The sequence below is a fragment of the Pelmatolapia mariae genome, linkage group LG14 (assembly GCF_036321145.2).
Source record: "Pelmatolapia mariae isolate MD_Pm_ZW linkage group LG14, Pm_UMD_F_2, whole genome shotgun sequence".
NCBI classification, from domain to species: Eukaryota; Metazoa; Chordata; class Actinopteri; order Cichliformes; family Cichlidae; genus Pelmatolapia; species Pelmatolapia mariae.
Window position 1 is genome coordinate 31,771,031 of NC_086239.1, and position 27,360 is coordinate 31,798,390.

A 27,360-nucleotide genomic window follows, 5' to 3' on the forward strand; every position below is an offset into this window, starting at 1 on the left:
AACAACAGTCTCCAAAGTTGTAGATTTGGTTTTACTTACTTAAAACACCATTTTAACATTTCAGGCAGGAGCTGTTTGGTTATTGCTAAAGATTAGGTAATTACAATCTGATATTAGAGAACATTTTTTTTTTAGTAGATGAAGGAATAGGAGAGCGTAAACTGGAGCTGATGCTGAAAGCTGATTGTGCATTTTCTTGCAGGTCTGAACGCAGGGGATGAAATACTTCAGTTAAATGGAAAAGACTCTCACAGTCTTAATTTCTCTGACATGAAAGCAGCATTCTCTCAAGCTTCACTGGCTCTGACAGTCAACACCTTGCCTGCGGTGGACCGCCGTCAGCTCTGCTACTTGCCGCCACGCCGCTCAGATGCAGAGGAAGATCTCTACACTGACATTTTCTCCCAAAGTCAAGGTAAAAGGAAAAAAGACACAAATGGTATACTTTAACATTATGCAGTGCTGTGTGGAGTCTTTAGCCAACCTTTCTTTCTTTTGCTGGGGAAAAAAGTGCAGTGATTTACTGAAATATATGCAAACATAAACGATACTACAGTAAATAAATTCCAACAGGATTGGAAGTCAATATTTGCTTTGAATTCCTTTATTCTTTAGCACAGAACTCTTTTCTTTCTTTTCTTTTGAAGTCTCTTAGCCAAGCTTACTTTAATTTCTTTAAGTAGTCTTCAGGAATAGTTCCAGGTTTTCCAGGCTTGAAGGACATTTAAAGCTCTTCTTTCGGTGTTGGCTGCTTTTGGTTCCGTTCTCTGTCAGGATGATCCCACACTGTCACAATATTGTTGCAGCCCAAGCTTTGGGGAGGCCAATCCGTGACTTTCCATTGTGTGTTTTTTTTTTTCTATCAAGGTTTGCTTTTGTTGAATTAACAGGATGTTTGGGATCACTGTCATGCTGAAAAATGAAGCTCTTGCCGTTAAGACCCTTTCCAAATGCGTAATGATGGTATCTAATGGTGTTTTCCTAAATTCTTAATCTCCAACATCACTAGTTGAAATGCAGCCCCAAACCACCACAGAGCCGCCACTGTTTCATAGATGCCTGTAGACACTTTCTGATGTACCTTTTTCCTGACCTCCTCCATATACATGTACATTCATTCACTTCAAAAGATCCCCTGCCACTGATTTTCACTCCAAGTCTGCCTGGAGAAAAAGGTCTGCCTTTTTCAGTAGAAGGCAGACTTCTACTGAGACCATTTCCGATTAGGCTTTAGTGAGGAGCAGATGGATCAAATGAAGGACCAGATTCATCTCTCTGGTCCTCATATTTGTGCTAAATTTTTTCATGTTTCTGGAGGACTTGTACCTACTGTACATAGATTTTTAGGCATGCCGCTTTTTCTTTTGTCCTCCACTTGTACAGTTTGCTCAGTTTTTTTTTTTTTTAGGCTACACTGTACACCATGCAGAGAGATGCCAAGTTTTTGAATAATAGCTATTTTGGAATCACACTTTTGGTCCAGAAATACAACTTTATCTTTGTAGGACAGATTAAGAGGGCCACATTAACAAACCCCCCCAAAACCAAATAGTGTCTAAGTCAAAATTTAAAGATTAAATTTGAAGTACTATGTTAAGAAAAAATTTAAAATTCTATTTTGAGGGGGAAAAAAAGTCGAAACTGGAGATTACAGTTTTTGTTTCAAGCAAAACAACTGCCCAGGCTCCTATACCCTCTACAAAATGTGTAGATTCCTGAAAATGGTCAGGTACAGGGATTGGATGAAAAAGCAGCCAATGCCCACAGAAAGATCTCGACTTTCAGAAAGCTTGAAGAATGACTGCGCAAGACCACTTTAAAGAATTACAAGAAAATCCAGCTTCTTGGAAGCCAAACATAAAGATATGATGGATGGCTCAACACTTTTGCACAGTACTGTATTTCACTTACTAATTTAAAGTGCCACTAGTGCTTCCATCTTTGCATGTTTATAGGTTCAATTAGCAGAGGTTAATGAACAGTTTAACTTCAATTCCCACAAATCTAAAGCGTATCAAAGCCATCAGATGCTCACAGTGTGGTGATGTTTACGAACTCACCTGGCATGTAAATGAATCAGAAGCGTGCAAGTAGGCAAATCTCAAGCGTATATTTTATTTCCATGCAAGAAGAACTGAGTTTCAGACCATCATCCTTAGCGACATCAGTTTCATTAATGCAAACACAATACAGTGGCTTGCAAAAGTATTCGGCCCCCTTGAACTTTTCCACATTTTGTCACATTACAGCCACAAACATGAATCAATTTTATTGGAATTCCACATGAAAGACCAATACAAAGTGGTGTACACGTGAGAAGTGGAACGAAAATCAGACATGATTCCAAACATCTTTTACAAATAAATAACTGAAAAGTGGGGTGTGCGTAATTATTCAGCCCCCTGAGTCAATACTTTGTAGAACCACCTTTTGCTGCAATTACAGCTGCCAGTCTTTTAGGGTATGTCTCTACCAGCTTTGCACATCTAGAGACTGAAATCCTTTTGCCCATTCTTCTTTGCAAAACAGCTCCAGCTCAGTCAGATTAGATGGACAGCGTTTGTGAACAGCAGTTTTCAGATCTTGCCACAGATTCTCGATTGGATTTAGATCTGGACTTTGACTGGGCCATTCTAACACATGGATATGTTTTGTTTTAAACCATTCCATTGTTGCCCTGGCTTTATGTTTAGGGTCGTTGTCCTGCTGGAAGGTGAACCTCCGCCCCAGTCCCAAGTCTTTGGCAGACTCCAAGAGGTTTTCTTCCAAGATTGCCCTGTATTTGGCTCCATCCATCTTCCCATCAACTCTGACCAGCTTCACTGTCCCTGCTGAAGAGAAGCACCACCAGAGCATGATGCTGCCACCATCATATTTGACAGTGGGGATGGTGTGTTCAGAGTGATGTACAGTGTTAGTTTTCCGCCACACATAGCGTTTTGCATTTTGGCCAAAAAGTTCCATTTTGGTCTCATCTGACCAGAGCACCTTCTTCCACATCTTTCTGTCCCCCCCACATGGCTTGTGGCAAACTGCAAACGGGACTTCTTATGGTTTTCTTTTAACAATGGCTTTCTTCTTGCCACTCTTCCATAAAGGCCAACTTTGTGCAGTGCACGACTAATAGTTGTCCTATGGACAGATTCCCCCACCTGAGCTGTAGATCTCTGCAGCTCGTCCAGAGTCACCATGGGCCTCTCGGCTGCATTTCTGATCAGCGCTCTCCTTGTTCGGCCTGTCAGTTTAGGTGGACGGCCTTGTCTTGGTAGGTTTACAGTTGTGCCATACTCCTTCCATTTCTGAATGATCGCTTGAACAGTGCTCCGTGGGATGTTCAAGGCTTGGAAAATCTTTTTGTAGCCTAAGCCTGCTTTAAATTTCTCAATAACTTTATCCCTGACCTGTCTGGTGTCTAAATCCAATCAAGAATCTGTGGCAAGATCTGAAAACTGCTGTTCACAAACACTGTCCATCTAATCTGACTGAGCTGGAGCTGTTTTGCAAAGAAGAATGGGCAAGGATTTCAGTCTGTAGATGTGCAAAGCTGGTAGAGACATACCCTAAAAGACTGGCAGCTGTAATTGCAGCAAAAGGTGGTTCTACAAAATATTGACTCAGGGGGCTGAATAATTACGCACACCCCACTTTTCAGTTATTTATTTGTAAAAAATGTTTGGAATCATGTATGATTTTCGTTCCACTTCTCACGTGTACACCACTTTGTACTGGTCTTTCACATGGAATTCCAATAAAATTGATTCATGTTTGTGGCTGTAATGTGACAAAATGTGGAAAAGTTCAAGGGGGCCGAATACTTTTGCAAGCCACTGTAGATTTACTGGATTTAAATGAGGAAAAATAGGACATTCTGAGCAGTTAGCTTAGTGGATTAGTTTAAGAAGGTCTTAAATCTTAATAAAATGACAAGGCAAGTAAATGTATTAATCTAATTTAAAGAGGGGGGGGGGGAAGCTTTTGTGACGCATATACATGACTGTTTTGTTTCTCTCAGAGGAAATCCTGGATGATGGAGTTGGACTGTTTCTGGAGAGCTCAGGAGACAGCCTGGATGACGACTCTGAGATCTTCAGTGAGTTCGATGAGTGCACAAAGGTAAGAGCACAATGTTTATCATCACTTTTATTATTATTATTATTCTTAGTGTCATCACAGAAAATATCTGACAACCAAGCTTTCATGTAATATGGCAGCACCTATGCTTCTTTTCCGTCCTTGTTCTTTACAGCACACCTCTTAGCTCTGGTATTATGAAAAAGCACTCACAGGCATTTCGCTTCGCCACAGTTTGACTCGCCATCTGTTACTGGCTCATTTTATCTTGTTTATGAAAGCAGAGCAGCATCCATAATCAACACGAGGGTGTTAACCCCATGCTTCTCAACACAATCTGTATCAGGTTTCTCTTTTCCCTCCATGACACACAACTCTAATGGAATTTCATAGCTTCTGACATGATTAAATCAAAGGGACCTAAATACAAATATATCTCATCATTGCTGCATGAAGTGTATCTTATGCACTGGAGACAAAGGACAGGACAAATGATTCGCTTTGAATGAAACAGCCGAGTGATGGATGGGTTTGATTAAGCTTGCATTGTTATTGCTTGATTATGCGAGGTTATTAGGACCAGGTAATAACTGGGGGTGGATTCATTTTTAGCTATAAATGAACACAGAGACAAATTTAAAAAAAAGAAAGCACAGAGCACTACTGCCAAGACAAGCAAATAAGTCTCAAAGACCCACGTGTTGCTGTTAAAGTGCTATGACTAACAAAGATGTCTAATTCGAAAAAAATGGAAGAAGAAGAAAGGCGAAAAAATAGTTAAAGCGGCAGTCCTTAATCTGCTCTCTGTAACCGACTTCAAAGGATCACTGGGCACTTGCTCATGAAATGCTGAATGAAAGCACTGATGTGCTCTTGTAGATTAGTTTATCTCTCATCTCTTATGACAACACTTGATAACGACATCATTTCTCATTGTACCCGGTTAAATTGGGAGCTCACTGCAAGAGCTCCACGGATCAATGTGATATCCTCAGCCATCCTACTTACCCTTCAAACTCAGAGCTGGTCACATGACTGCTTCTTTATGCGTTGTCTGTTTTAATCACGCCATTGAACTTGTCTTGCTTAATGAGCAGCAGTTAATCAAGTGCAACTCTGTAACTGCCTTTGTAATTATTAATGATATTATAGGAATGAGGAAAACGAGACTAGATCTAGATTATGAGTAAACTGAAGGACAAAATCTGTGGTTAAGATTGTGCTCTGCTCTGTTAAATACTGCTTTTTCAGCTATTTTTTTCTTAAAAAAAACATTGATTGCTTTCATTCTCCTTTGGGCTTTCTGTTTGAAAATTAACCAATAGGTTCCTTTTGTGAGATCAGAACTCGCTTTTTTCTTTGTGTAGTATTGACGGTATGTAAATCATTAAAAAGATGGCCCTGTGAAAAACCTCAAAGCAAAGAAAAGCTGAGATTTATGTCCTCGTATCTGAAACATGTCTATACTTTTTCTTGAAATCGGCTCAAGAGTGGCTTAACAAAGTGATAAAAATATTTGTTAACTAATTTATTTTCTGGCTCCGTTTTGAACATTCTCGTTGTGCACACCATGACTTTGTATGGCAACAGCTGAAAAGATGATCAACGATTCCCTACTTTCAGTCATTGTCAGATATAGATAGCCAGCCTAACCTTTGTAAGATTGTATTTTGTGCTATGAAAGATACATTGTTTTCTAATTATTTTATGGGGCAAAGTACTATCACTGTTTTTCTGTCTTGTTATTAAAAAAGCTATGTGCAACATAACCTCATTACGTACTACATATTCAAAGCAAGGACTTTGGCACAGACCACCTACATCATTTCTCAGCGATGCCAATTTGTGTGCTCTGGCTACAGGCTCAATAGAGAAGAACTCAGTGCAGCATCATTTTGTGATCTGAATAACAGTCTCTAAACTGTTTAGCTATACACTCCCATCTCTCAATGACAAATGTGGAGTCTTTATGTGGGGCATTCTGGGAAAGTAGGAAATTACTGACTGAGTCAAACAGGACACACAGTGGAAAGCAAGTCATGCAATTCAGTTGTTATGCGGGGGGTGGGGGGGGGACTGAATGTTTGGTGAAAACAGCAAGTGTGTATTTTTCTTCCTCACTGCTATGGCATTTTCAGAGCTTGTAACTTAATCACAGGGACCATTGCTTCTTTTGTTACTTGTTAAATGCTGCACGGCAGTTCACCCCCTCTCTAGCCTGCTCCTCGGCAGCTCCCCTCTCCCCTTTTCCTGAAATCCTGCATTTGTATTCTACTGCGGCGTGGCTTACCCAGTCAATCCTGCTCCACTGCAGCCTTGAGGAGGAGACTCTTTCCCTCCTGCTCCTTTGCTCTCTCCCCGGCCTGGAGGATTATCGAGACTAATTTACAATGCCGCTAGAGTTGACCAGATCTTCACACTCACACAGTGTGCCTAAGTTTACCCAGCCTGTAGAGAAGAGAGAGAGGCAGAGAGAGAAAACAGCAGAGTACTGGTGACAAAGCTACAGCAGACTGTGAAGGAGCAAAAGAAGGGGAGTTGGAAGGCTCTAAGTGCTGGTGGGCGGAGAGGAGGAGGCTGAGCAGCTCCACTCATCCTTCATCACAAGCACCACAGCATCTTCTCCTGTTTTTTTTTTTTAAACCAGGGAAGACAAAAGGGCTCAGAAATGTATTGGAGAGACACAGTGTAGGCTTTGCTCTTTCTAAAGCCTGGAGTCTTTGTTTTCTCTGGTACTTTAACTGACGCTGGCTGTCCGTCTGCACCCGGCTATGTCTATCCTGAAGTGGAGCAAGCACAGCAAGCGCTCCACAGACTCCATCTATGACATGCTTCATCTGGTGAGCCTCTTTTTTTTCATGCACGTCCTTTTTTACCTGCTTAATTCTTGGTGCTGCTGTGATAGCTGTTGTCTCATTCCAGTGAGAAGAAAAACAAAATCACCTGTCCTTCTCAGTGTTAGTTTCACACCTCTCGCTGGCTGCTATAGACCAATGACAGGAAGCTGTGAGTCACTGTCGTCGCAGAGTTGCCCCATAATCACTGGAATGCTCCAGGAGATGCCAAAATAAAACACTGCATATAGGAGCCCATGCTCTACAAGTCTTACTGCAGATGACTTGGACTTTAGGCGACTTGGACAATCTACTGACTATTTCCGAGTTTCTCTCTTAGCACCTTAAGCTGCGATATCGGGCTTCAGTTTCAGAGAACAGACATGCAGTCTTCTCCTTACGCCATGCTTTTATGCTTTGAAGTAGTTTTTAATCTATATTTTATTTGGTGGGGGAAATAAAATATATCTGTGACAGGTTTTCACATTTACACATTGTTCTTTTAAATAGATACAGAAGCCTGTGATTTTCTTTTTTTTCCCCCTCTGTACTTTCTCTCCTTTCTAACATGTCATAAGTGTCCAAGCACCCAAAGCTGTCATAGTGTTAATTAGTCTAGATTGTGAAGAGCATGACTTGACTGTGACTGTCTTACTAGGCTTAGTAAAACTTGGCAAAATGTTCAGAAAAGAAACAGATTTGGATCTTCCCCTTTTTCTGCACTCTTGCAATCTGTTTGTGCATTTCCATCTAGCATTTCATGCTCAATTTTATGTGTAATGTACTGGACCTTACATATCATCAGCTGCAAGTTTCATAAGACTTTTTTTTTTAAAACTTTAAAATCACTCTCTACATCCAGTTGGTTTTACTTACAAAGTATGTGTTATGTTCACTCTGACCAAAAAATATCAGATCTAACAAATCACAAAGCATTTGTGAATTGGTGTAAGATCCATTTGCAACATTGCATTTACAGACACAGCACCTCCTAGTTCATCTGTTTATGTGAGAGCTGCCTGCTTAATTTGGGAACATTGTCAAGAGGAACAAATGGCTGTCGTGCCTCACATATCAATGTCTCTTTGATTAGATAACAAAGCTGATAACCACGGTCATTTGCAAAGCTGCACGGGAATATCTGTAACAGTTGCTGGATAACAGTGTTCTTCTTGTACTCTGTTCTTCTCGCTCTTGCATTTTTCCATCATATTTTTGTGAATGACGGCAAGGAACATCAGGACTATGGCCGTTTTTCATCAGCATTTTGGTAAATATTGGAAAAATTGCACACGCATTGCTTTTTAGAGACAGCAGAATCCCTATGTTTGTTTGTCTAAAACTAAAAACAAAGTTTAGATGTGAAGACTGACAGCAGCTAAGATCATAATTAGGTTTTCTAATATGAGAACCACAACCTTTCATCCTCTGCAGCTATGTTGATGTATAATCTCAGTATTTCACAGGGGAGCCTATAGGTGTGAGAGGACAAATTGTTTCTGTCCAGCCTGTAAAACTCCATATAAAACAAAGCACACATCTCTCAGCTTCCAGTTATGAACTCAATAATGACTACAGCTCCTAGTGGTCCCTGTTATGTGACTGTCTCATTTGATCTTTATCATGTACTTTCAAATGAAGTCTGGCCTCACAGAGTGAATAAGGCTTTGATGGATATGATTTATGCTCTTTGTGCTTTCTACTTTGTGTTTGTATTGATTTTTTTTTTAAAAAAAGCCAAAATGCCAGTTTATATTTATGGATGCTGAGGCTGTAGCCTATTGTGGCCAAAGTAACAAGTACTAGTTCAGCCATGTAGGCTGCTACTGAGTGGGGTCTATTTTTTACCCAAAATGATAGTCTAATGCACATCAGCGCTGGTCACCACGGCAACCCATACTGTATGTGGACAGACACCGTTGTGTGTATATTTTGATTCTGTGAAAGAGCTGAATCATTACACCACCGATCCATCAGTAGGAGGAAAACACCAGGGAAAAGAGTGATGTGAGTGAGAGGGAGGTGGAAAGTCATTGTTATGACAGACTGAAAATAGACCAAATTAGTGCAAATGATTTTTTTTTTTTTTAGAGCTGCCTCACTGCCTCTTTCCAGGCTCAGTTGCTGTACAGTCATGGATGTGTGCACAACAGTAGGTAGAAAGTGGCATCTGCTTCCTAATGTTTGTGGCTCCCACCTTTGTGGACATTGCCGTTTTCTTTTATGAAGGATTTTATCACTCTTGCCATTGAAACGCTCATCTTTTTTTGGTTGTTTTTCCCCCCTTTCTTGCAGAGTACGGAGCAGGTCGCCGCTTTCTGCCGCAGTCTCCATGACATGAATTCCTTGGAGTGTGTGTCCTCTTCGCCGAGCCCGGAATCGCCCTTTCCACCTCCTGCAACTCCCCGACAGCTCTCTGATGCCGACAAGCTCCGCAAAGTCATCTGTGAACTCGTGGAGACCGAACGCACCTATGTCAAAGTCAGTATCACTCATCTTACTTGTAAGAGGCAGATGGTGTTTGTGAGTGTGCATGTTCCTCCTGTCCATCGATCGATATTTCTGTCTGCCTTAGGTCGCGTTAGGCTTCCACATTACCCATTCAACATGACCTATCCATATTTATCTCTGTGTCTCGGGAGATATGAGCAGGACACAGCTGTGCCCTTGCTTGGATATTGCCTAATCTTTTTCAGCCCAGTATAAATATGGCTCAGTGGAATAACTGGGTTAGCGATGCTATATAATGGAATAATGTCAAGACTAACTAAAATGTTATACCCTATTTTACGGGCCACAGATATAGTTATTATAGAAATTATATTGCAAGTGATTGATGGTGTATTGTTCAAACAGACATGTGGGTGCATTTTTATGTCTGTGTGTCTTGTAGGAGTTGCAGTTTTGTTGCTAATGCAATAAATACAGGCAAAACACTTGAAGGGGTTTTGATTTCAAGTTGACAAAGCTTTAATGCAATACCACATAATACATGTGTTTTGTTTGCTACAAGTTTGAGCACATCATTTGGAGTCAGTCTCATGTTACTTTTGATTGCCAGGCATTTGTTCATTTCTTAGGCTTTCTACATTTCAGCTTAGGTTTGTATTACCAGAGTTATATACTTAATTTGGTTTCCATATAGCCGTTCTTCCTGCAGAAAATAGCACCCAGCAGCTGCTTTCGGATTGAGCTTGTCCTTTTCTATGCCTGTTGATTTGTTAAAAGTGTATAAGCTTTTTTTTTTTTTTAATGCATTTTTTTGTGTCCATAGATCACACGGTGGCACAAGGCAAACCTGACTAAAGCGCAGTTTACCGACTCTTTTTCATGGTTTTCTTGCAGGATCTCAATTGCCTCATTGGGAGATATTTAACCCCACTGCAGAAAGAGAGCTTCCTCACTCAGGATGAGGTATGTCAAATGCTCCCCATGTGCCTTTATGGGGTCCGGGCTTTTAAATGCCAGTACTGTTGAAATGTTCTAAGAAAAGTAGGTTACATAATCATGTGAAGTGCAGCTCTGTGTGAGGACAAGAGGGTTGGATGATGTGTGAGAGAGATGGGATGTTTGAAAATAACATGTTTTATCTGCACTTTCAACAACGAGGTTCATTTGGTTATATTCAATTTTTGGACATTTTTGTGGTTTAACTGGTAGCAAGTGATTAATAAAAATAATATTTTGAAATGCACTGGAAGGTGTTAAAATTCTTTCTTTATTTAAAATCATCTCAAATAATTTTTCTTTCAGCTGGATGTTCTGTTTGGTAACTTGCCAGAAATGGTGGAGTTCCAAGTTGAGTTTCTCAAGACTCTGGAAGACGGGACGAGACTGGTTCCTGATTTGGAGAAACTGGAGAGAGTGGATCAGTTTAAGGTATGCACTTATTCTTTAAAATATACAGCAAAAGATAAGACTAGCAACAGGTATTTAAAGACCCGACAAAGTCTTTGAATTACTGGTTGTGTGACTCCTTTTTACAGAAAATCCTCTTCTCCCTCGGAGGCTCTTTCCTGTACTATGCAGACCGGTTTAAGATCTACAGTGCTTTCTGCGCCAGCCACACCAAAGTCCCTAAGGTCCTCGTGAAGGGTGAGTAAATGTGCTTCAGAGATGCATCCCTCCTTAAAGGAGAGAGGATGCATTTAGGCTCCCAGGGCTAAAAGCTTTGCACAAATGTATGGTTTATAATGAGCAGTCTCGAACACTGTCTTCTAAGCTAGTACACCCACTCCCTTCAGGACTTGACTGGATGGCTTTGTTTTCTGCATTTACATTCAGTGAGTCAACTGGTTATCTGCCACACTGTTTAAGGAGGTGCTATTAGAATAAAGCTGTTCTTTTTTTTTTTTTCTGAAACAGTAAACAGATTTTTGTTCTGCCCACTCATGGTTAGCTGCTGTTCGATAAAAATGACCCTTCTGTAAAAACAAAACAATTCAGACCTTTTGATGTGGCTTCTAATCTCTAATGCAAGACAAAGCATGCTTGTACGCCAGTAATCTGCATAATATCAGGCTAAACATAAGCAAGCAGACAACAAACTTATAGACCATTAGTGAAAATACTAGGAAACCAATGTTTATCAGTTACATAGAGGATAATTAAAAGTAGGTAAATAGGTAACATATGGAGGCGTTTCACTAAGTGTTCTTTTTTGGTCATTCCAGCCAAAACTGACTCCAATTTTAAGGCCTTTCTGGATGAGCGAAACCCCAAGCAGCAGCACTCTTCCACACTGGAGTCTTACCTAATCAAACCCATACAGAGGGTTCTCAAGTATCCCCTCCTGCTGAAGGAGCTCTTCTCGCTCACTGACCCAGACAGTGAGGAACATTACCACCTCGACGGTAAGACAAATTCTTATAGCAGATCCCAAAAATATGTACAGTCCCAACAACCCGCCTCATAACGTGATTTGTACTTGACTGCAGTTGCCATGAAAGCCATGAACAAGGTTGCCAGCCACATCAATGAAATGCAGAAGATCCACGAGGAGTTTGGAGCTGTGTTTGATCAGCTTATCACAGAGCAGAGCAGTGAAAAGAAAGAGGTAGATCGGAGAAACCTGGCTTGGTTCTGTTCTGTTAACCAAAAATGACACGCATTTGGAGCAGATTGGTTGATTATTTCGTTCCAATTACCAGGTTGCTGATCTGTCAATGGGCGATCTGCTTCTCCACAACACTGTGACATGGATTAATCCTCCTGCCTCCTTAGGAAAATGGAAAAAAGAACCCCAGATGGCTACATTTGGTATGGCAGGATTGTTGATTATGTAATAAATGAATAATAAGTGTATGTATGCTGTTTGGATTCAATCTAAAAATGTCAAAACATCTGATGAAAAAGTCACAAATTGACTGTGATGGCACAGTCACACACGTTGTGTAAAGCGTGCACATGCATCAGGCCACATTTTGGAAAGAACTGCCTAGTAATTATGGAAAAATTCAAATGCCTTACACTCCATAAGTGACAGATTAGCAGCATTTGACAACATTTCAGTTAACTGTAATGTGGGTTGCATAGCAGTGCAATAGTTAGCACTGTTGCCTCACAATGAGAAAGTTTCTAGTTCAAATCTCTTAGTAAGTTGAGGTCTCCCTGTGTGGAGTTTGCATGTTCTTCCTTTGCCCGTGTGGGTTTTCTTTAGGCTCTCTGGCTTCCTTTCACATCCAAAGACAGGCATGTTTGGTTAACTGGTGATTCTGAATTCCCCAATAATGTGAGGTAGACCAAGTACTTTGTCTAGAATAAAGTGCTGTAAAAAAAGGTAGTCTAAAGTGCTTTGAGTAGTCAGACAGGCTAGAAAAACATATGTGTATTAGTTGTCTTCCCCCCCCCCCCCCCTTCTGAACATATATAGTATTAATAATAACAACAATGGTACTAATAATAATATTAACTAAGGTTTGGATAACCCCAAGAAACCCAAGGATGCTTTACAGAAGAGTAAAAATGAACTAAAACATATAAATAAACAAAAAAGGGCCAGAGTCTTTTCATTTCAGCAAGAATCGTTCACAATTGTGCACCAAAAAGAGACCTGTAACCCTTCCTATGTAGTTTTTAATGAACAGACCTGTTGTTAACTTCAAAGTAGAGCTGGGCGATATAAGATTTTTTCATATCACGATATGTTTTTTTCATTTCAGGCGATAACAATATATATCATGATATAAGCCAAATAACTAATTAAATGTGCCGTTGCTCACGAGTAAAATGTGAAATAATCAGCAGCTTGTTTTAATTTAAATATTTATTTCCCATAATAAGTTCAACAGGGTAGATGTACCTAAGGAACATGAGACTTCAGTTTCAGATAAATAAAGGCAAATATTGCAAACTACACAAAAGGCAGCTGCTAAAGCGTTTAAGTTTCAAAATAGAACAAACAAAACAGACTACTAAATTGTCAATTCCACTTAGAAACAAAATTTTAAATTCTAAAAATAAATCTTAGTTTGTTTTACAGAAGAACAGACAAAACTGACTAACTTTTGTCAATATCAAATAAACTGAGAACTAAAAGGAAATTCTCAATCTCTCCTTGTTGTATAGCTTAGCTTTTCAAACAGTTTTAACAGTTACTTTAGTCTGACAAAAGCCGAATGACGAATTAGCGCTTTCAGTCAGAGATTGAGCATGCACCGGTTTATTGTATTTCCAGACTTGCTTTCGGCACAATTTACAGTGCGCGTTACTCTGTTTTTTGTCAGACTTGAAATAACCGAAATACCTTCACACTACGGAACTTCTATGGCCCTTCCGTTCGATAAGCTCTCCGGAATTGGAACCATCATCGGTTTTTTCTTCGGTAACCTTCGCTCACGCTCTCGGTTGGTTTTTCTCTAGTCGGCAAACTCATTTCCTTCATTACCCGGGCGGCCCGGCTGGCTGCTTCCCAAACAAATACACACGTGCGGCTTGGCACTTGTGCTGTACGTAACAAGTCACGTGACGTGACGCTGCGGCTGTGATTGGTTCAGCTCTGCGCTACTCAATTTGGATTGGCTGGTTTTTTTTTTTGGTTTTTTTAAGAGGACAAGAGAGATGAGGCCTATCGCAATAGTTAAATTTTTCTATCGAGAAAAAGTTATTTCGCAATACATATCGTTATCGTTTTATCGCCCAGCTCTACTTCAAAGTTACATATGTTGATTTGACATGTGACCTGAACCCCGTTGATTACTAAGTCTTTTTCCACCAATGCTTTCTAGTGTTCAAAACAGCAGTGGTCTTTGTTTGCAAGGAGGGGTCCAAGCAGAAGAAGAAAATGGTAAGTTTTCACAAAAACAGGATTCCATCAGCAACACCAAACCCCAATCGCAAACACATTGTTGATTTGCCTTTCCTGTGGACCATTTTTCGTCTGTAAAAACAAAAAAATTTCTTTACTTGACTGAAGGGAGGTTCCCACCGGGTCTCTGTATCTTCTGAAGAAAAAGATCCCTTCAGATTCCGTCACATGATCCCAACTGATGCCCTTCAAGTTCGGTCTATGACCAATGCAGGTACAGTAGATTACAAACTTTAGTAGCACACTAGTTCTAGCTTCAGTCCGACTAATGATTATCTCAGAATATCTTACCAGATTTCTACGTATATGAGACATTAGCGATGATTTCTCCCTCAGATGGCGAGGGCTCTGCTGTGTGTGAGATTGTCCACACAAAATCGGAGTCAGAAGGAAGACCAGAGAGGACATTTCACCTATGCTGCAGGTGAGGATTTCTGCTAAAGGAGGTTCAATTACACTGCCGATTACAGCTTGCCCACTACTGATAAAGTCCAGTCTGCTATCTAACGAAGTGACAAACTGTCTACCTTTCTCAGCTCTCCGGAGAGCAGAAAAGACTTTGTGAAGACAGTCCACTCCATCTTGCGGGAAAAGCATCGCCGGCAGCTCCTAAAAACAGAGAGTTTACCACTCAACCAGCAGTATGTACCCTTTGGAGGAAAACGGCTGTGTGCTCTGAAGGGAGCCCGTCCCACTATAAATAGAGCAGGTAAATGCCAGTCTGTAGATGCATTAACCCAACAGCTTCAAGTGCCCCAATTTATTTTTGACAGACACAGGCAGAATCCTGTGGTTTTATCTGAGCTTTTCATTTACAGTTTTAACCAGTATTGTAGGAAGATAATTACTTTCAACCAAACTCCAAAGTGATGTACTCAAAGTAGTAAGTTCATAATAATTTATCTCTCTGATGTTCTGGGGTTTTGCAGCATCTGCCCCAACTAGGACTCTGGGCCGAAGGAAGTTAGTGCGCAACCGTTTCACCATAGACACGGATATTGTTTTTGATGGTGATCCTGAACAGCAAGACCTCGTTTCACCAGAGGAGCCTGGCTCAAAACGGTCCCAGCAGGATGAGGAACCAGATCAGCAGCAGCAGTCTGACTTGGCAGGTGACACAGACCGCTGGGTGGAAGAACAATTCGATCTAGAAGAATACGAAGATCGAGAAGAGGTGAAGGAAACGGACATCCTCAGTGACGACGACGACTTCTGCCAGACACCAACACCTGCGTCCATTGAGACTGACCTGGAGGCCCCAGTCATGGCTTTGACCTTGGAGGGTGTGGAAAGAGAGAAGATTGAGAGCCTTAAATCCCCAACAGCCAGTGAGACATCTGACATGGCGAAGCAGAGAACCATGATCGATGACAAGACGGAGGATCAAAATCAGACGGAGAAGGATGAGATTTGGGTAAGAAGGGAGCAATCAGGTTTATCCCCAGACTGTGCCACATAAAAGCTGATGACAGAAGATAGACAGCGAGTGTTCTAGACAGCTTTACATGGGCTCCATAAAAACAAGTCATCACAAACAATGCATGAGCATTGATGTATATTGCACAGCTAGTAGAAGATATACCCTTCTTTACCTTATGCTGAATGCTTTTTTTGTACAGGTAAGAATATTAGTGGAGCAATACAGGAATCCAGAGTGAGGGAACTTTTCCTGAATCAAATGCTGTTACAGGAAAGTCAAGTGTAAGCTTTGAGGGTTGAAATAATGGTACAATCACAGAGTCTAATCAGTTGCTTTGATTGGCATGGTTTGCACATTTGGGCGGCATTCTTTAGTCCTGCCTGCTGTTGCCAAATTTGGGTATTGTGAGAACATAAATATTTGTTATGTCTGTGTTACTCAGAGATATTATCATAGTTAAGGGCTGTATATTATTTGTCCTTAAAGAAATAGAATAATTAATTGCAAAGGACCGTTGTCTTGCATAGTTTACTATACTTGTGGATTTTCACATGAATATACACTGACATGTTTTGAGTACAGACTTCCTGATGTATTTGATTTTGATTTGCTGTTTATTAACTTAAAGCTATCTTTTTACTCGGGGAGATAGCTTGTTCTTTTTTGTTACATTTAATAGGATAATAGTGGAATTATGTAAAACTCCCCTTGTCAAAGAAGCAAGGGGATTTCATTGTTTTGATTTGGCATAATCCTGTTTTACTTGAATTTGGCTGTTTCACTTGTCTTTGTTTACTGTGAAACCATTTTGGTGACTTTTACTTTTCCTCTTCAGTATTACCACTCATACACATTGATACTTAACACTCCACTTGGAACCACTCAGTATTGTACATAATACATCTGGGGTCTGTTTCAGAAAGCGGGTTTAGTAAAATAGCTGAAATTGTTAACCCTGTTACAAGAGAAAAAGTCAATGGTAGGTTTTCTTTAACAAATCCCAAGTTTCTCCCTAAAGAAGGGCCTTGGATTCCCAGACAGATACACCTTAATAAATGTGACTGTGTGGACATTTAGGCGCCTGTCAGGTTGTGAACCACTTCAAAGCACTGGAACATTTACCTTGCATTACTGTAGTAATCACAGTTTAGCACCAATTTGTATCAACATTTAGACACATCAAATACTCATTCATTAAACATGTGTCATGTAATGAGGAGTGAATCATGTTCATGATTACATGATTGTGTAAATACATGTCAGTAGAGCTGCAAATGAAATGACTAAGACTCTAAAAATAAACTAGCTATAGTTTAAAAGTGAGTTTTTACATATAAGCTGATATTGGTTTAGTATGGTCTGACAACATTACATGTTGAGATATTTACAAACTTTAAAATACATCGGCTCACTATCATTAAATCTAAAGACCATAGCTAAGAATTCCCATGCAGTTTGAACCTAGGCACAACCTCACATCCATATTTTAATCTCTTTATTCATTTCTGTCCCCATCGATTGAACCAGCTTTTTTGAACCCTATCTCAGGGTTTATCAGTTCAGAGTTCAGGGTTAGCTTAGAGTTTGTAAACCTGCTTCCTGAAAGAGACTTCAGCTTCTTTAAAAAATGTCTTGTGTGTTCAAAATGATTGTTCACTAGTATTGGAATACAATGCAATGTTCTTATTTATTCATATGTAAATTAATTTGTTAGCAGCAAACACAGTCGTGTGTTTTTTTTTCCACTGAGAAAGTCCAAATTTGCTCAAGCAATCAAGGGAAAGACTTGCCGTGTGCAAAATGAAAGAAGTCATACTTGTAAACAATTCATTGTGCTACTAAGACTGCGTTTTTATTACTGTGTGTATATAGAAATGTACTGATATCATAATAAAAACAGTTGTTTCCTACTTATAATTTAACATCTGTGGTTGGTGTGGTTTTAATCAGCAGCCTTGTTTACTCCCTGCAGCTCAGCAGATACCAAGTCTACAGGACCATTTTGTGATGGGAGAAAACAAAAATGTAAAGTCGACATGCTTGTAAACAACAGAACTAAGTGACTAATCGATGCTCAGCTACCTTAAAGCAACACTTAGAGACCGACTGCAATTGCAACAAGTGGAAAACTTAAAGCTGAACTTTAGAAGACATTAAGAGCCACTCAGAGTGTTTGCTAGCTTCGGCTCATTAAGTGTCTGAGTGATGGTGAGCAACCTAAATCGCCATTAACAGAGAAAACACAAAAATGTCTGCAGTCAGTGTTTAGTGTTCACATAACAGGAATGAAGCAAGCTGAGAATTATTAACAACGATTGATTTAATCTAAATCTATACATTCTATAACTGGATATAGAAAATGAACACTGTACTTTCCAATATGCCTCCTCTAAATGAGTAATTTGAGGTGTTGTCATTACATGGACATTTTTTGTAATGAGAAACTATTGTATTTCAGTACTAGTGAGTCATTTCCTATTTCGTTAAAGCTCTTTTTGCCAGTCAGGTTTTTTGAGAAATAAAAAGGCGGGTGCAACAGATGAGCAAGGGGGAACGGTGACCAAAAAATTCAGGAAGTGCACGAGCAAAGATAAACAATGGTTGCAGGAAGACACTTCTCCGGCATCTGCTTTTTGCACACAACCTTAAAAAAGATCAAATCAAAACAATATGAACTGGAACATGTTTTAGCAAACTGATATTTACTGAAGGGCTATTGTGTTTTAAACTGTCTACTGTCTTAAGCAGGAGAAACACTGTTGCAAAAAGCACATGGAACAAGAGTTCAAAAGAACAAATCTACATTTTGAGCAGAAACTACAGACTTCTACTCTAAAGTTGAAAAAAACTAAATTCTTAGGAACACTTAAGAAAACACAATCTTAAAACACACAAATTGCATTAAAAAAAAAAAAGTAAATATCACAAATCCTGGGGGGGAAAGAAATCTCTCACTGGTGCTACATTTCAGAATCAGCAGAAAAGTCAAATCACTCCTGTTTACAGAATGCCAAAAATAGAAAATGTAAGTTTAAATTGTCTACTAAAGGTAACGTCCTCTTGTACATTAGTCAAAACATTACATCTGTAACCCTGTTATGAGCTGTAGACAACTGTCTTCCTTTTTCCTTCCACCATTGTTGAATTCTCTGCTTCCTTGGAAAAGAATCATTTCATCAGCATTTTCAAGCTAACATCAGGAAGAATGGCAGCACTCTACAATTAGTGGGTACCTTATCTCCTCTTTTATAACTGAGCTCTCTGCCCCCCACCCCCAGCCAGCACATCCTTGTCAATCACCACCCCCAACACAAAAGCTCTGGTGCTCCTTTTAGATCAAGGGGAAAGATCTCTTCAGACTTACAGCCTTCTGATGTGGAGCAATACAGTACAGTTCTGAATGACATGGCTCCTTGATTAAATATCTGCCAAGAGATAAATGGAACAATCCTAATTTATGGGATTATTTATCTTCTAATATCTCTATTTATAATCCAAGGATATTACAAAGCAACTAATAAATGAATGATGAAAGAAAATCAAAGACAGAAAAAAAAAATCTAAAATCAAAAGAAACAGCCAAAACATTAGAAGAAGCCAAAAGACCCATGTGGTACAAACACATTAGCCAGCTCAGCAACACCAAAAGGACTGAAAAGCCACAAAAGGCAATTAAAGTACATGATTACATATTATTTCCTTGGCTACCATCTAGCTAATCCAAGAAAATTCCCAAAGATGTAGGCATATCACTGGCAAGATGTACAATAAAGAGTATATCAATGTAAATATAGAGGGTTAACAATAAGGTGGAAATCACTGATTACTCTCAAGAACAGGTCAGATTAGACAAGATAAGATCCTGCCCAGCTATGGGGGGGGGGAAGTTTGGCCAGATAAAACAAGGATTGGTCACACCAGAAAGCGAAAAATATGGGGAAAAAAAAGGAAAATTTATGGCATAGGCATGTAAGGCTGCCAACTTATTGATGATGTGACTAGTGATAGAAGTAGCAGGATGAATTCCGTACATGTGTACACATATACAGGGCTGTACTCTCCTCTGTTTTAGCCAAATGCTGCTAGCCTGATTATATGGTGATTTAAGGTGCAAATGGATAATGACCCAAAGCATTTTGCAAAAGCAACCCAACAGTTTCTCAAAGCACAGAACTGAAATATTCTCCAGTATCACGTCAGTCCCCTAAGCTCAACTCAACACAGCATGCTTTTGAGTTGTTAAATACCAAACTAAATGCAGAGAGCTGCACAAAGAAGCAGTAAATGTTTGGCTGGCAGAGCGTTTGCAGCGAGGAAACACAGTTCTAGACTGTTGAAAATGGGGGGCTATGTACAAAAATAGCTGTAATTGCTAAAGAAATAATTATGGACTGTAAAATACAAAAAACAAGTCAGCAGGTGGGGCTGCTCTGTAGCAGTAGGTACCAGGTACCTTTTAACCTACTTCTATATGTATTGTCTTAAGACAAACAACTCCATATTTCTACTAATCTATAAAACAGGGCTTGGCCTTGCATTAGATTTTAAAAATACTAAATGCAAAACAAGATTTTAAGCTTGGTATTAAGGCTTAAAATATGGTTCTGCACCGTGTTCTATGGATAGCACAGAACATTTGGAATCTTAAACTATGCAATATTTCTTATAAAACAGAGCAGATAAGAAATAACTGTCTTGTCCTTCCCCAGTCGCCCACACTTAGATTGCAAGTCTTCATTTGAAGTAGTTCACCAAACAGTTGATATTGCTTAACATCCCTAAAGAGGTGCCTGCTTCTCACTCTAATGTACACTGTTTATTCATGCGGCATTTGAATGCTGGTAATTGCTAGCAAGATCAGTTTTGCTTCCTGCTTTCAGTGGCTCCTGCTACTGACACCCAAACTTCAGGATACAGTGTAAGATGTATGTTTCTCTCCTGGCCCTGACTCCTGACCTGCAGTCAGCAAGGGGGCTGACGTGCTGCTCTCTGGCATTGGTTAGCCTCCTGCTGCTCAGTCAAATGAGTCTGCAGTGGACATCATGCATCTGAAACAATCTGCAAGTTAACCAGTTGGTCCTCGTGATTCTAATGAGCTGTATTAGGTTCCTTATCAATGCCAAGCATAGGGAGCTTGGAGAGGTTTTCTACACTAGATTAATTTTTCTCAGCACTACATTTTGCATATATAGTTTAAAAAAAACAGCATAAGTACAAAAAAATTACATCGTGCACTTTTCCAAATACTTATGGACTAACGAAAGAAATCAGCAGGTGGTGCTGCAGATTAGGTATCCACTGAACCTGCTTTATGTGTAACATCCAGAGGCTAAGTTTCTAGAGTAATCTAAGTAAGAACTAATATCTCTAAATTTTACAAATGAGCTCTTTTGGGGTAAAAGAAAATTGTATACACCACTTATATATAACACTTAACATCTCTAAGCAAGCACCCGTTTTCCACTCTTACGTATGCGGTTGTTTTTCTAATTTAGTTATAGTTTTTTTTCCATCTTATAATCTATACACAAGAAACCATAAGCCATCTTATTTAGCTTTATGAGAATGATTACTCTAGTAACTGTTTTACCAAATTTAAAGACTAACTCATTTCAGTTGAAGCAGTAAAAGAATTATCAGCCTTCTTCCTGGAATGTGTAGTCATATATTCAACAGGTGCCACACTGCATCTACAATCTTGTACCATTTTATCTGAGTTGAATCTATATTTTCTATATTTAATCTATATACTTTTTTTTTTTAATTAAAATTGATCTAAAATCAAAATTCACAGCTGTGAATACGCACTACAACATAGGTTTCTTCACAGCTGCAGGTTTCTCCCTATGAGGATACATGTTTACATTCAAAGTAGGTGAGGATGTGATGATGGTATCACTCAGCAAACCCATCCAGCAGGTTTTGCAGTTTCTGTTCCTGTTTTATGACCTCTCCTGTTACATCTCTCTCTGTCTGTGTTGCGCCATTCTTTGTCTCACCTGCTTCTCAGAAACGAGGTGAGCAGCAGGGCGTTGCACGTCCTAGACCAGGTTTAAATAAAGGAGTGGCTTTTTCACCTTGTAATTCCCTGCTGTTTTTTTTCCTCTTTACCTGAAATCAGACAGACAATCTCCCTTGTAATGTTTATAAGATTTTCAGTCTTTAGTTAAAGCAAGACAAATTGCAATTTTAGTTAAATTAAATGAAAATTATTTTTACTAACTTATTGACAGCATAATAAAGGCTTAATTAAAGTCTCTCAGAACTCACTTGTAAGACACAGTATCTGATCACATGAAAACTCAGCAGTGATGCACAATCAGTGACCACTGATTGACCAGTGTTGTGCTCTAAAGGTATCCAAATACCTGGCACGATTCAGGAAAACAAAATCGACTTAAATGTCTAGAAAGCATCCTTCTACAAACAAATTAATCTATACTTTCAATCACAGGTGGTAAATAATACCAAGTTCAATGGCCACAACAGATCATTTTGCTTACATCTGATGTATTATACACACAAAAAATGTAGCTTTGAATGTGAGCTCTTGTTGCAGGGAAATGGGACCATCTGTATGTAATCATCTGTATGTGGGCTTGCATTGAAAACAGTGAATGTGTTGCTTCTGAGGATGACTAAGCATTAATTTTTTCTTGGATTTTTTTTCAATATTCAACAGGCTAATTTATTGCTGTTCACTTCAAAGCTTGTATTACTTGTAATACTTAGTCTAGTTACTCCAGGCTTTGTTTGGGTGGCCTTTGAATATTTTTATAACATCATAGGACCCAAACCAATCTTATAAGAATTTTACAAGCTGCCACTGTATAGTAAGCAATCTGATAAACCGAAACCAGTATGATAACATTACAGGAATGCTGATAGTATCACAGATTTAAAGCTTTGTAAAAGAGGTGCACTGGGCAGTGTTTTCATTAGACAAGAGACGAGAGACGAAACTTTATCCTTCCAAACGATGCAAGCAAAATCTGAGATTTTAGCACTGGTCCTAGGCGCCCTGGGCTTATGTGGGACAATAGTCACCACTTGTCTGCCCCATTGGAAGGTTTCTGCCTTCATCGGTGCCAACATCATCGTCATGGAGGAGCTCTTGGAGGGATTGTGGATGAACTGCTACCGACAGGCTAACATCAACCTACAGTGCAAGGTTTATGACTCGCTGTTAATTCTCGAACCAGAGCTGCAGGCAGCGAGGGGGCTCATGTGCGTCTCCATAGTCCTGGCTTTCATCTCGTTGTTGCTCACAGGATTCGGGATCCAGAAGAGCAGCTGTTGTGGTGACAATTTAAAGAGTAAGAATATCACCTATGCATTAGGAGGGAGTCTGTTTCTACTTTCCTTTTTGACCACACTCATCCCCGTAAGCTGGGTGGCCCATACTGTCATCAGTAACTTCTATAACCCGACAACGCTGGATGCTCAGAAGCGGGAGCTGGGAGTGTCCCTCTTCATTGGCTGGGCCACTTCTGGTGTTTTGCTAATCACTGGGATCATTGTGCTGTTTAGATACAGCAAACGCAGTGCAAAGGAAGATCAGCGCTACATTGAAGTATATCATATAGTGGAAAGGAATGAACAGAAGGCAGACAGTGTTGACTTTTCAAGAGCACAATCTAGTTTTCATAAAAATCAGGAATATGTGTAAAAAACTGTACTGTAGTGTACTAATTACATATTAGATGTAACTCCATATATTTATGAGCAACATGTATTTTATTTGCAATGATATATTCATGTAATCATGTTCTGTTGTACTATGCATTTGTCTTGTCTGCACTGTTTGGTTTACAGATGCAGCAAAAATATTTGGTTAATATGCTGTACATGAATAAACAATAGTGCCTGTGTTTAAAGTAATATAATTTTTGGCAAATCTATATTATCACTCTGAGCAACAATACACCGCTTGCAGTGGCTATCAACTTCAATCTTAATCCAGCTCTTACTCCAATGACCCTGAGAATGTCATCACTGTTTTTAAGTACTTTTTTGGCTGCAAGTCTGTATTTTCTGTATTTATTTAAGTCATTTTTGTTGTGCTTAATGATGAATTTCTCATCTGAGACATGACAAATGCAACTGCTTCACTGTCTTATTTCATTATATTTCATGATCTAATAATCCCGCCAACCAAGTGAACAGATCATTTATTAAAATCTTTAATTCAGTTTGTTTGTGTGATTCAATTCATAGAATTTCTACTTTTTTGTGGAAAGCAAATACTTAACCAACACTCCATTCAGGTATTTTTCTTGTACTAAAAACCTAAGGTGGAAAAGTGAAAACAGCCAATGAAGAAGTGCCTCATTTTCACATGTGACAGAGCAGAAACTAAAATGTTTCTGTGGCTGCAACAAGGGAACGACCCTGTGTGATAATGACAAAAGGCCCTCCCCCTCAGGTTTCTGTGTGCGACACCTTTTCATCAGCTAATCTTACGTGCGTTTCACATCTGTGATCATCCACCCATCAGCTTTCTGTTTGTGAGATGGCGTCGTTTCCTACGCCCACTAGTGTAGCTGGATGCTACAGTTGTTATATTTGTTTTATTCATTTTTTCAACATTTATAGCAAGTCGTTTTTATCTGGCAAATCCTTTGAAATGATAAAACTGGCCACACATTCCATTAGTTAATTTTAAATTAGCACATGTAATAGTACTGAGATATTACTCATATGTTCACAATACATTTTCCCTACGCTAAATGTTTTCTAAAATTACGTCAAGTATTTCCGTGTAGTATTTAAAATGCGTTACATACTTTTCATTAACTTTGACTTTTTTGCTTGATTTTTTAAAAATATGATGTTGATTAAACCTTGTTGTTACTGTGGTAACAAGATTTAGTGATTTTTAATAACTAAAAACTAACGACTGATCATTAGTACTGGAGGTATTCAAAACAAGCAGCACTCCTTTGTGTCTCGCCATTTATCTGATGGCTCTGAAGCAGCTTAACCAGTAAGGCTGCATTGCATCATTAGCATAGTTTTTGTGGGTGTATAAGTTCCTCAACTTGTTCTTCTCCTCAGATTTTTCTCTTCAGCTGTATAAGTGCACCAGAAGGTTGAGATTAAGCTTTCTGTGTTAGCCAGAATGGCCACTTACACTGCTTACAGTGGCTACAGCAAGCCACCTCAATCTTATGTTGGCAGTTACTACGATGGGAAACCGGCGCTGACAAATGGAGAGTACGGAGAGTATGGGGACTCTGTATATGAGGAAAAGAAGAAAATTGAAAAACGGAAGCAACGAAATGCTATCTGCTGTGAGGTAATAGCTCTCATCATTGGCTTCATTGGACTAATTGGCGTTGCAGCTGTGACGGGCCTGCCGATGTGGAAGGTAACAGCCTTTATTCAGGAGAACATTATTGTCATGGAGACCCGCTGGGAGGGTTTGTGGATGAACTGCTACAGACAAGCCAACATCAGAATGCAATGTAAAGTGTACGATTCCCTGCTGTATCTGCCTCCCGATCTCCAGGCCGCCAGGGGTCTGATGTGCAGCTCTGTGGCTCTGACCACCTTCGCCCTTATTGTTTCAGCAGTGGGGATGAAATGCACAAAAGTGGTGGACCACCGGGCTCGTACCAAGCATATTGTTCTTGTGGCTGGTGGCTGCCTGTTCCTCATGGGTTGCCTTACAACCCTAATTCCCGTGTCCTGGACTGGCCATGTCATCATCCAAGATTTTTACAACCCTCTACTGATCGATGCCCAGCGTAGAGAGCTCGGGGAGGCTCTTTACATTGGCTGGGTGACTTCAGCGTTGCTTTTCAGTGCCGGAGTGATCCTGCTTTGCCGCCATGCTCCCCGCACCCAAGATCCAGATGAGATGATTCAATACAACCCCACAGGAAGCTTCTACCAACCCGCATACACCAACCAGCCAGCATACACCTACCAGCCAGCATATACCTACCAGCCTGCTTACTCTGCAGCCCCACCAGGATCTGTGATATACGCACCAAGTCAATACTAAAGATTTTTGGACTTTTTTTTTAATAAATTTGCCAAAATTTGGCACATTTGATGAGGAGAACTGAGTAACTATCGTTCACTTGAAACAACCAGATATTTCTTTACTTATCAAAGTGTACTGCAAATACTCCAAATCATTATGGACTTCAATGTATTTCGATGCTGACAAACTGTGCTGGATTTCTATATTCCTTGTTTGGGGTTTTTTTTTAACCCTTTTGCTTAATTCACACTAAATTATATTCTAGCACAGTATGTGTAATCTATTACATCTGTTAATGTTACAACAATTGCATGTTGATATCGCGTTCTTTACAGTTTCTGACTTACTCTCCAAGAACAAATTGTCAACTAGGCCCTTTTTTCAGATTGTAAACCTGTGATTTGTTTTCAACACTGTTATAAATTAAAATATTACATACACGTTTTTTCAAAATGCTGGCCAAAATATCTGGCCAAATTTGTTTTTTTCCTAATAAGTAAATGGCTTGTAAAAGAGAATCTTGTTGTATTTTTTTCCCCAATGTCTAACACAACAGGACACAGCTGATCAAGAAGTTAAAGGTGCGTTATAATGTAAGCAGTGTTTCAGTGCTGCCAAATGATCTTAAATTTGTTGTAAATTTCCAAAACCTCCAACTGAAACTGCACTTTCTTCAATCACTAGTGAGCAAATGGAAATACATGTCATTTCTATTGTAGTGTGTGGAAATGTGCCTAAACTGGTAAAACCAGGCTGTTTACACAGATCCACCCACTGTACAAACCTACCAGGTGACTTTATTTCAACCAAACAGGAATTGGTTGCTTTTTTTTCCCTGAGAGCACAGTGACACAAGAGACCCAGGCAAGAAATCCAGTACTGGCAGTCATACATGTGTAACATTTGACACCCTTAAAGCAAACCAAAATATATAAGAATATAAGAAAAAAAATACAAACGCGCACACACACGTACAAATTTTTTCCTTTTCACGGTACTTCTAAAATGTACTTATCAAATGTATAAAAAAATGTTGAATATTTGTCATAATTTGCCATACTTTCTTTTTTTCTGCCGTTCTACTACTTCTCATATTCTGTTAAAACTGCACATCTCTCATATCTTTCATATGCACACACAGAGGCAGACTTCCCCCGACCCACTGTTTGTCTTGTCTGCTGTTCGCTTCTGTCTTTAACAGTGTGCTTTACAAAAATGGGGGACAAAGAGTTTTGTCCATTGCTGTTATTTTGTGTCTCCAGTTCCCCTACATGCCCATGTACCATGAGGCCCTCCACAATAGCAGTAAATGATTAAAAATAAAGATGAAGTAATAAACAGGAAGTGAATCAGAACTGATTTTTGATCTGTAACTATAACTGGTAATACATTAACAGAGTATGTTTACCAGTGATAAATTTGACGATTCTAAACACACCCCCATTGTTAAGAAACACCTCATCGTTTTGTCTTTTAAATCGAAGTCCGAGAATGTAAACTGAGACTTCTGAGTAAACAAAGGGGGGAGCTTAGAGCAGCTACTGGGTTGCTGTACAAAGAATTAAAGGCCCAAGGGATTCAGTTTCCTAGCAACATGTCACAATTCCCACTACCTCCCATTCTGGTGTTATGTCCACAGGGAGGAGGGTGTACAGGTGAACATGAACCTGCTCCTCCTCCATCGGGATGCAAAGCCACTCCATAGAGAAAACCTGCTGCTTCCTACAGCAGTCACACT

The 27,360-nt window shown here is 39.6% G+C and overlaps 3 protein-coding genes across 5 annotated transcripts in view; all 3 read left to right on the forward strand.

Annotated features, from left to right (window-relative positions):
• tiam1b (TIAM Rac1 associated GEF 1b) overlaps positions 1–17,536 on the forward strand; it is a 43,259-nt gene extending 25,723 nt beyond the window's left edge. For all 3 annotated transcript variants that reach the window (XM_063493280.1, XM_063493281.1, XM_063493282.1), the window contains exons 14-27: positions 203–415; positions 4,013–4,113; positions 9,201–9,386; positions 10,251–10,319; positions 10,659–10,784; positions 10,892–11,000; positions 11,579–11,758; positions 11,843–11,961; positions 12,056–12,164; positions 14,132–14,190; positions 14,320–14,425; positions 14,548–14,635; positions 14,748–14,920; positions 15,141–17,536. In XM_063493280.1, coding sequence (XP_063349350.1) covers positions 203–415; positions 4,013–4,113; positions 9,201–9,386; positions 10,251–10,319; positions 10,659–10,784; positions 10,892–11,000; positions 11,579–11,758; positions 11,843–11,961; positions 12,056–12,164; positions 14,132–14,190; positions 14,320–14,425; positions 14,548–14,635; positions 14,748–14,920; positions 15,141–15,670 — 2,168 coding nt within the window. In that variant the 3' untranslated portion in view covers positions 15,671–17,536. The remainder of the gene's footprint in view (positions 1–202; positions 416–4,012; positions 4,114–9,200; positions 9,387–10,250; positions 10,320–10,658; positions 10,785–10,891; positions 11,001–11,578; positions 11,759–11,842; positions 11,962–12,055; positions 12,165–14,131; positions 14,191–14,319; positions 14,426–14,547; positions 14,636–14,747; positions 14,921–15,140) is intronic.
• Positions 17,537–22,610: 5,074 nt separating this feature from the next.
• LOC134641519 (claudin-17-like) lies at positions 22,611–23,300 on the forward strand. The gene has a single exon (XM_063493977.1). The coding sequence runs from the start codon at positions 22,611–22,613 to the stop codon at positions 23,298–23,300; it is 690 nt and encodes a 229-aa protein (XP_063350047.1).
• A 1,452-nt stretch (positions 23,301–24,752) lies between these two features.
• On the forward strand, positions 24,753–25,640 carry LOC134641462 (claudin-8-like). Its single transcript, XM_063493891.1, has one exon. The coding sequence runs from the start codon at positions 24,753–24,755 to the stop codon at positions 25,638–25,640; it is 888 nt and encodes a 295-aa protein (XP_063349961.1).
• Positions 25,641–27,360: the final 1,720 nt, after the last annotated feature.

Coding starts and splice junctions, on each gene's coding strand:
- LOC134641519 (XM_063493977.1), top strand. CDS start 22,611: ATGCAAGCAAAATCTGAGATTTTAGCACTGGTCCTAGGCGCCCTGGGC.
- LOC134641462 (XM_063493891.1), top strand. CDS start 24,753: ATGGCCACTTACACTGCTTACAGTGGCTACAGCAAGCCACCTCAATCT.